The sequence below is a fragment of the Octodon degus genome, unplaced genomic scaffold (assembly GCF_000260255.1).
Source record: "Octodon degus isolate 3935 unplaced genomic scaffold, OctDeg1.0 scaffold00047, whole genome shotgun sequence".
NCBI lineage: Eukaryota > Metazoa > Chordata > Mammalia > Rodentia > Octodontidae > Octodon > Octodon degus.
Window position 1 is genome coordinate 4,925,409 of NW_004524623.1, and position 9,813 is coordinate 4,935,221.

Below are 9,813 nucleotides of genomic sequence, written 5' to 3' on the forward strand. Positions count from 1 at the left end.
CCAGCGTGGCTTTGCTCCTTCAGTCTCCTTCACCACTTCTCACTCAAGTGCAGCTGACCTAAGCTAAAAGGTTACGGGGGGCAGCTGTGTGGCTAACAAATTGTCCAGCCCCCTCATATCCCTCTCTCTACGTCTTCAAGGAGACAGCTACACTTTAAGCAAGATTGGCTTTGCATCCTTAACCTAATAGTGCCTCACGTGCATGATATTTCTGCCCTGAGAAGCAGTGGTACCTGGTCTCCAAAGTCAGGCCTTGGACTAAGCAACCTGATGCTCCAGAGGGACCTACTCTCAGCCTCTCTTTGTCCAGCAAACCTAACCCTAAAAACTCTGATTCTATTAATTTCCCAGTTTGACAACCAACCCTGGCTTTAATTATTGATCATAGGCGGGATCTACAGACCACATCACCCATGGGGTACACAGCGCTGACCTGCGCATATGTATCAGGCCCTTAACAAGCGGCCTCTCACTGAATCCTCCTAGCAATCCTGCAAAAGCCCCCACTTACAAAAACAGGCCCACTTTGGGTTGGGAAGATAGTTCAGCAGTCTAAGAGCATGTCTGGCAAGTGCAAGGACCCAGGTTTGATCCCCAGTACCAGTACCGCATGCTGTTCTGGGCATGCCATGCCAGCCTCATGGTGGTGCAGAGCTGCGGAGGCTGAGACAGGAGCATCACTATGAGTCTGAACTGCATAGCAAGACCCTGTACCAAAGAAGAAAAGAAAGAAAGAGAGCGAGACAGACAGAAAAGTAGTTCCGGCCGGCCCTCTTTGCCCAAGGTCCTACAGCTACTGTGAATTCAAAATTAGGTTTATTCATTTATTAAAAACTAGACTAAGACAAAGAGGGAAGGGGGAAGGAGGGAGGAAATGTAATGAAAAGGAATTAAGATGTAATGAAATGTAATGAAAAGGAATTAAGATGTGGTGCGTCATGTACCAACTCCCCATGAGGAAGGCAATCATTATGTGCTACAAGCATGTAGCCATAAGACAAAAATTTTAAAAATTAAAAAGTTTTCATAAGCAGTCAAGTGTTTCAAGGTTCTAAATTAAATGCTGAGAAGGACCAAAAAGCTAGAACCCTGCTATCAGCAATCTTACCGTCTGAGAAAGAAATTTTAAACTAGCAAGTACAACAAAATCAGTCTGTCTCTATTCTTGTCATTCTATGGGAAACAGGCTCTGAACAAGGCAGACTTGATTTCAAATCATGGCCCTGCCACTTACTGTGAAGCTGGGGCAAGCCAATTCATCTATCTAAGCTTCCATTCCTCAAGACTTCAGGAACCTCCTTCCTAGGCTTGTCACCCCCTCCCACTCAGTGTTCAGGTCCCAGGTCAAATGTCACCTCTTCATGAGAGCCTTTCTTGACTGCTGAATCTAAGGAGTGTTCCCTCCCACCCACTACTCCCTCATGTTACCTATCACATTCCCTATTTTACACACAATATGAAGTCTCATTTACTGTTACCTGCTTATTGTCTCCATAGTTACGGGGCTTTGTCTGGTTCAGGGTTGTTCCTAGAGCTGGGAAATGGGGCCATTGTAAACTCACAATATTTATTAAATAAATGAATGTGTCAAACAGGTCCACTGCCCTTGTAATAAATCCACTTTTGTAAACTTAGTCCAAGGTTTATGTTCAAGATATAAGCCCTGTTTGTTTCAACTTACCTAATTGATCCGATCTAAGTCCGGCCCATGGGTATTTTCTCCCCACTGAGGAATTACAGGAGTCTGACAAATAAGACTTTTTCCACAGAAAGTTTCTCTGGTATTCACTCAGCCCCTGTAATGCAAGGCACAATTTGAAAATAGTGCAATGAAATAGCGTTTCTAGGCAGCCATCAGTAAAAATAATTTCTCAACCTCCAAAGACAGTTGAACCTGAGAATTCAACAGACAAGCTCCTTAATAATAGCTAATATTTACCCAGCTCTGCGCTAAGAGCTTCAGGAGTTATATCCTTTAATCCTCACCACCACTTGAGGCACCTGCTAGCAGGCATCTGAAGCCCGGAGGCGGGGCTGCCCTGAATTCCAAGGTGTGAGCTCATCTTGTCTCAACCCAAGTCTTCACAGTACAATTTTCCTAAATATCCACCGAGTATACGGTATTATTATGCCGCGCACCTTTTAATATTTAAATAGGCAACCAAAGCAAGCCAAACTCCTCGTCCACTGCAGGCAGGGAGAATTAGGACTTGAGGAACGCTGCGGCCACCTGTTAGGGGGAAGGCTGCGAGTCCCTGGCAGCTACTGTGTACTACTCTTTCTAAGAACTCATTTCTCGCGACTTGAAAGGGCACACAAGCTTTAAAGTTTTAAAGGGGAAGGGGAAATAAATAATAAACCGTGAGACGGGGCACAGATGTCGCCTTTCGTCCCCCCGGCTGCACCCCGGAGAGCCCCAAAATAAGCGGGTCTCAATGCGGCCTAACTCTCCCACACCCCGCAAGTCGGACAGGCTGGGGCGCGGAGGGGCAGGCAGGGGCGGCAGCACCCCGCGGCCGCGGCTGGCCCCGCGCGGCCCGGCGCCCGCACCCGCCCGCCGGTGCCCGGACTCCAGCCTCACCTTGAAGCGCACCGGCATGTCTCCCGGAGCTGGAGCCCCCAGCCACCGCGACAGTTGACTGGACAAAAAGCCCCCCCGGGGGCGGGGCGACAACAGCCGGTTCCCTAGCGAGAACCAGAGGCCTGGCGTCCACAACTACGCGCCGGCGCACTCCACGCCTCTCGCCTTGAGCCCTGTCGCTCTGCTTTTCCCCGCCCATTTTGAAGCCTGAGGACCAATAGCAACTCGCATAATCTCTTACGGTCATGACGAGTTGACCAATCAGTGCCCGGGACAGCTCCAGGGGGCTAATAGAGAGGGCGGGCGGAATGCTGGCCAATGAGGCTCCTAGGAGCGGGATGGGCGGGGGCCCGCGGGAGCTTCGTCTGGGGTGGCGCGGCGGGTCCTGACGCTCGCCCTGCGCAACAATGGGTCTGCGTGCTGGCGGGGGTTCGAGTGGGTGCTACCTCGTTAGGCCAAGGTTTTTGACATCATAAAGCCTGGAAGGGTTTTTTGCATTCCAAAAGGTATGACAGAACCAAGTGTTTCTTTTTCTGAAAGAAAAGTGTTCGGATCTGTTCCTCTGAAAATCAGTTCCTGGAACCAATAGCCTCTTGATACTGTTGTCAAGTCTAAAGAGATAATGTTGAAAAATAGATATATCTTAGGCAGCTTAAAATACATTTTATTGAAACGCGACAGCAAAATTGCAGTCTGCTCCCAGAAATGTTTGTCTACCCCCTCCATTACCTTCCCCCAAAAAAACATGTACACACAACGCTTAGATTAGAAAAGATTTATTACTGGCGCCTGTGAGTCTCAACTTCCGAACCTTCAGCCTTATCCCCCTCCCCACCATCGTTTTTTGAAATAAAATTATATCTGACTTTAATGGAGTGTAGTCATCAGCTACAACTCTTCTTGGTAGAATACTTTGCTGTCCCAGGATTGGGAAATTACCCAGACTAATACCTTTGCAAAGGATGTGCATGTGTTTATTCAATGATGGTATAATACAGTCTGTGCTCCATTTCCAATTGAGAAGTGTAAAGGAAAAGAGCTACAGGAGTTCAACTGGGAATTACCCCTGAGGGTGATGATTACAAAAGGGCAGGAGGAAACACTCAGCCTTGAAGTCTAGAAGGGCTGCAATAACTGAAGAGGAAATGGGATGATCAGGTGATGGATCCCTGGTTGGAATGCTGCCAGGCATCTTTCAGGAACAATGACTAGAGTCAGTGTCTTCGATGTTTGTCATCTGTTCACTGATAAAAGTGTACCTCCTTTAAATGTTCCTATATTAGACCAAACCTTGATGTTCCCCTTTAAGCATTTTCTGCAAAGGCTTGTCTTCCTGATTCCTAATTGATGTCTCTGTTCTTTGTCACTTAAAAATTCATTTGAAGAAGACACCTGACATGTGAAACAAAGAGAATATTAAATTAGTCCCTATACAACCATGTATCCAGGGAGCCCTTGATTAATGTTAATTAGTGATGACAGCATCTGTTTATAAATTAAGAATGGCACAAGCAAGACATGGTGCAGCACTAAACAAAACTCTTCTGCAGGAAGGCAGCCCAAATCTTATAGGGCAGGAAAGACAACAGCCTAGTCGTACACACATCTTCCTTTACCTCACAATGCTAAGGTGAAAACCAGCAAAAGCAAACACACAGAATGTAGTCTGTCTGGTAAACAGAAACAGTAGGGCTCAGCTGAGCAGGGAGTAAATGACAGGAAACCAAATGGCAGGTGGTGAATATAATGTCACAGCCTAGATTAGAGATGTGTCATCGTTATTGGTAGGAAAATCTACCCCTAGCTTATGAGGCAAAGATATAGAATGAAAGAAAAAAAAAAAAAAGGCATAGCATTGGTGAATGAGTTTTATAGCCTTGTCTGACCAGGCTCTTTTTCCTCTGCTCCAACATAAGCAGACCCAGTATCCTTCAAAGTTCCATCCCAGGTTTCTCCAGAGTCCCTAGCAGATGTGTCACAAGTGCTTATGACTGCAGCATGCAGCGTTTCCAGCAGCACTGCCCCTTGCTTCCATGGCCATACATCTGTAGGTGCCACCATTGCTGCTGGCCATCCAGGCATGGCAGCTCACAACTGAGTCCACTGAGCAGAGCTACCCCTCACACTGCCGGACAGTAGGGCAGGTAACCTGTGAAAGGCCTGTCTCCTCCTCCCCTTTTATGAAGCGCCTGTCTCCTTCTTTCAAGTGTGGACCAAAGAATCTTTACAGAGCTTTTTTCCGTTTGTGCTTTAGCCCTCCTTATCTCCTAAGGGCTCAACATGAAGTCTATGGAGCTCAGGCCAGTAAGTGACTCAAAGGACGGCTTTTATGCTATGCGCCTGTCTTCCACTAGAAGGCCTTCTTACTGGTCCTGGCTCTCTCTCCCCTTTGTTGATTTCTCAGATTGTTCTCTACTGCCTGTGGGAGACCAAATTAGCCCAACCAACCTCAAGAAGGGCAGTTTGGCAATCTTTTGACTCAACAATTCTTCTAAAAATATCTTACTGATAGATGTATATTAGTCAAAAGATATTTAAGATTATTTAATGCATTGGTTTTAGTCACATAAGAGAAAAAAAAAAAAAAAGCCTAACTGTCCATCTAGAGGGGACTAGTTAAATAAATTCTGGGTCATTCAATGCACAGATCAAGTACAGACTGTGTGGCAGATCCAGAGGACAGTTGTAGGCTGCTCTCCACTTAGGCCTCAGGCAGGCTGGGCCCCCTTAATGTACTGTATCTGTTCAGGGCCAGCCAGGCAAACAGAAACTACCTAGCTACTTCACAAAGAGAACTATGAGCTATTGTTAGCACAGAGGGGATATTAAGTCCAAGAAAGAGCTCACCCAAAACTGAGAGAACTGAGAGAAGGGGAAATGCTGAGGCTACCAGAAGGCCAGGCTGGTGGGAGAGGCTTCACCAACTTGTTGGATCTCTGAGAAAAGATACCGCGCGACTGAGGTAAGGGCCTCTGAGTGAGAACAAGTCTGCCTCGTGAAGGCCCAACATGCCAAGGAAAAGGAAAGCTGGAAGTTAGATCAACTATGGAGTAAAAGGACACAGTTTAGGTCTTACCATCAGGAACAGGAGTGAAAGAGAACATTCCAGTCCCTCTCTAGGTAACCTCTCTTAGCAACACTGACAGGAAGCTGGCCTTGTGGTTTACAGGCTGAAGGTGGAAACAGGAAGCTAAAGACAATAGCTTGTTGATTTGCCACCCCCACAACGCTTGAAGAGAAAGAGGACCCTGTGCGAGAACTGATGAAGACAGAAAGGACAAGCAAGGCTAGAGGCTGGGTGTGTATAGCGGACCAGCAGCTGGGGTGAAAGGATGAAGCAAAGAAAAACCTGCCATCTGATAGCCTATCATGGCCTCGTTTGCAGGCACTTTTCCCCTTTCTTATGACTCTAACTCCATTAGCAGGAGCTATAAAAATGGAGAGCATTTTATTTAGCTTACTTATAAGGATTCAGAAACTTCAGGTATTGGAGGTTACCGTTAGGGCCTTTCTTAAGCAAAATAACTCCTTCCACTGGTTCTTTCTAGATTCATCTGGTTTGATAAACATCACAGTAAACCTGTTGCTTCTTATAAAGACAAAAATCCTTTAAAGAAATTTTTATTTCATCTCAAAGTATAAATATTCTGATCCACCACTCATTCTGTTAAAAACAGGAAGCGGGTGGCTCCAAATCTAACAGTCTCATCATTTTCTTGGTAGCAATTACAACACAAGAACATCCATATTTGCCTTTCGCTGTATTTTTATTTAACAACTAAAAAATTGTGGAAGACCTTGGACAAGGGTTAAAGAAAGAAGATAGAAAGGTAAGTCAGGGCCCCTGTATTCAAAAATGATTCCAATTGGAAGGGGGGAGAAAGACACATACACAAAGCACACGGGAAGTGCAAACAGAGGAGGAAGCAGGCAGGGGCCACATGCAAGCACCTACAGTGTTCTGAGGATGTTTTGGAATCTAGTGCCAGAAAGCTGTATCCAAGATGGACTAAAAACTAGGCAGGATAGAAGAGCTGCTTTTAAATTCCATCCTGGGGAATACGTGATCTAGGACGTCTAGCTTTCTCTTTGTTGCACTGGGGGAACTGAATCCAGGCCAGACCTTCCTTGGGAAGACTCTACTATTGTTTGCTCCAGGTCAGTTCCCAAAAAGCAAACCACATACTGAACTACATATTGTCTTCTGTGTCTCTTTGTCTCTGTCTCTGCCTCTGTCTTCTCTGTGTCTCTGTCTCTCTATATTATTTTATTTTTCCTTTCAGAAATCAGAATAAAGCTGCTTTAGAAACAACCATTTTATCAACAGAATGATAACAGCCGCCTTGTGTTTGCATGTGTAATTTTCTCTAAAATACAAAGAAACTAAAATCCCTGTTTCCAGACTTCCAGCTCATTAATTATGCAACATTCTCTCCAATGACAATTGAATTTCATTGGTAAATCTTGGCTTTGCCATAAAACAATCTCACAGCCACTTTCATTTGCCTTTTCACATAGATACTAACCCATTTCTCCTCATACCGATGAATTTCTGATTGCATGACCAAAATAATTGCAATTAAATCATTGTATACTTTCTCAGGAGGAAAATTGCTGACGCTTCACATTAACGTCGGCAAGAATCAAATAAAGAAGGTCTGTGCTGAAGATTCACCAGCAATCCAAGTGCAGTTGGTCCTCCAGACTTGGGGTCACAGGACGACTTTGTTGACAAGGGAATGTCTCTGTTTTTGGAATCAGTAGGCCACCTTTGGAAGGGCTTTGGAGGGACTCCAGCTTCTCTTGACAAGAGAACCCCAGGTTCTCTTTTGGTGAGCCAGAGGAACTCTGCACCATACAAGGCCATGCTGAGCAAAGTAATTCTTAGTAAGGCATAAAGCACTGCGTGCCTCACATACCTTAATAATGCTGCCGAGCCTCACTGAATGAGACAAGGGGAACAAAATTTGGGGGCACAAAGTTCCTTTCATTTTAATGCCTTCACTGCCGGTGATTCTAGCTAAGAATTGCCTTCCCCTTTCTTTGGTGTTTATTCACTGTTTTTTAAATCACCATCCTTTACAAAGCCCCCACAGGAACACAGATTTTTCTAGAATTGCTCACTGCACATTTAGAACCTTTCATTCTCTAACCACATAAAATCAGATGCCAGATTTTAAGGCCAGACAGATCACAGGGTAAGGACGGAAGGCTGTTGTCTCTACCCATACACCAAAATAAATTTTGAAATACTTCTTTGCCACGTAGTTAATATATGTGCATCTTAATAACTGTACATCAAGACCAGATAATGGTTGGTTTTTTCCTTCTGAAATCACTGCTTTTTCCGTGAGTAATATTCTGCCAACCCTAACTGAGGAATCAAGAATGTTTCAGAACATAAAGTCAGTTTCCCCTCCTTTGTTCTTTTATTTGGTAGTTACCATAAAAGATCTTACATGAATTTTGCTAGAGCAATGAGCTCATGAAGTCTTAGTATTACGTTGTTTATCCTTGTCTCTCAACTTTAATAATTGAGTAAATGATGTTTGATTCTATAGCCAGCGATATGCCTCATTGTAAAATACCACATATATTGGGTTGGGGAGATAGTTCAGCAGTTTAAGTGCCTGCCTGGCAAGAGCCAGAACCCAGGTTTGATCCCCAGTACTACTACATGCTGTGCTGGCCCCAAAACTGGGCATGGTGGCACACGCCTGTAATCCCAAAGCTGGGGAGGCTGAGACAGGAGGATCACTATGAGTCCAAGCTGTGTAGCGAGACCCTGTAAAAAATAAATAAATATTTAAAATAAAATGTCAAAAATAAAATACAATGTCACATATATAAATTTAAGAAATTGTTTTCGTATTATGGAGCACTATCAATAAATCATATTCACTCTCACTAAGCATAGCTATGGCAAGCACTGAGCCGACTCAGCCCAAACCCATTCCAATATCCTTCTTACCCTGCAGAAACTGGAAAGCTAAGATGTCTCTTTGACTTTAAAAGTCTGTGCACTAAAAATGCAGGTAAAACTACCACAGTTCAGCTCGGAAGCCCTTGCATGAACTGAGCTGCGGAGAAAAGCAGAACAATGATGGAGGCTGTGGAGGGAGAAGCAGGAGCGCACTCTGCAGAGGGCAGTTCTCTCCTCAGCATCCTGACCGTGGCAGAGGAGGAGTCGGGGCTTGTGGCAGTGGCTTCCCACCTAGCAGGCAGCTTCTAGATTCTACGGTTTCCTGGATGCAGGTTCCTTTCGTGAGTCTGTTCTATGACGTAGCCCTAGAGCAGCGGCCATGAACCCGGGGCACCTGTGCAGCAGGGGACACACAGAGCCCTCGCTGCTAGCATGTCAGCCAGGTTGCCCCAACCAAACTGTCAGCATGCACATAGCCACAGTGATCATGTTAATTGTGTGAAAGCATGCCAGCTACAGACTTTTACCTTTCAGAAAAAAGCTGCATCACTGAAAGCTCTGTTATTGTGGTTTTTCTTTTAAGACAAAAGATGTTAATACATGAATTGTTTTTTCTAAACAAAAACCTCAGTATTCAGGTTTAATTGCAGTGTTGGTATTTTGTGATAAATAAGTGGGTTTTGGGTTGTAGTTTGGGCACTTGGTCTCTAAAAGTTTCTCCCTGACTCCCCTAGATCTTCTTCAGCACCCTCTTTTCCCCAGGGAAACTTAAAGGCACTCAGATCAGTCATCCGCTGCAATAATAATAATAATAATAATAATAATAGCAATGCTGAATAACAAGCTCCCACAAATGCAGTGGCTTAAAATAACAACCATTCATCATTGTTCATGATCTTTGGGTCAGCTGACCACTTCAGCTAATCCAGGTTGAGTAAGGCTTTCAATAGGCTTGCTCTTGTATTTGTGATCAGTTGATGAGTTAGCCAAGAGGCTAGCCGGTCTCAGGTGGCTGCAGTGGGGACACCTCATCACCATTCCATATGGGCTTTCACCTTCCATAGGTGGCCTGGATTGTCCTCATAGCAAAGGAGGGATTCCAGGAACAAGATCAAAGTATTTAAGGCCCCCTGAGGACTTGGCTTCAAAATGTTATATCATCATTTCTACTGCATTTTCTTGGCCAAAGCAAATCAGAAACCTTGTAAAAGCTAGATTCAAGGGTCAGAAGAATAATAGATTCCATCCCTGAATAAGAAGAGTTGCACAGTTACACTGTAGAAAGGAAGAGAGAGAGAGAGAGAGAGAG

At 44.8% G+C, this 9,813-nt stretch overlaps 1 protein-coding gene across 6 annotated transcripts in view; it reads right to left on the bottom strand.

Annotated features, from left to right (window-relative positions):
• Mdm1 (Mdm1 nuclear protein) overlaps nt 1-2,717 on the bottom strand; it is a 31,825-nt gene extending 29,108 nt beyond the window's left edge. For 5 of the 6 annotated variants that reach the window (XM_004632145.2, XM_023716251.1, XM_004632144.2 and 2 more), the window contains exons 1-2: nt 2,582-2,717; nt 1,682-1,796 (exon numbers count right to left, since the gene is read on the bottom strand). In XM_004632145.2, the coding sequence (XP_004632202.1) occupies nt 1,682-1,796; nt 2,582-2,599 (133 nt within the window). In that variant the 5' untranslated portion in view covers nt 2,600-2,717. Of the gene's footprint in view, nt 1-1,677; nt 1,797-2,581 lie in introns of all 6 variants that reach the window. The other variant, XM_004632146.2, reaches the window with a different exon arrangement.
• Nucleotides 2,718-9,813: the final 7,096 nt, after the last annotated feature.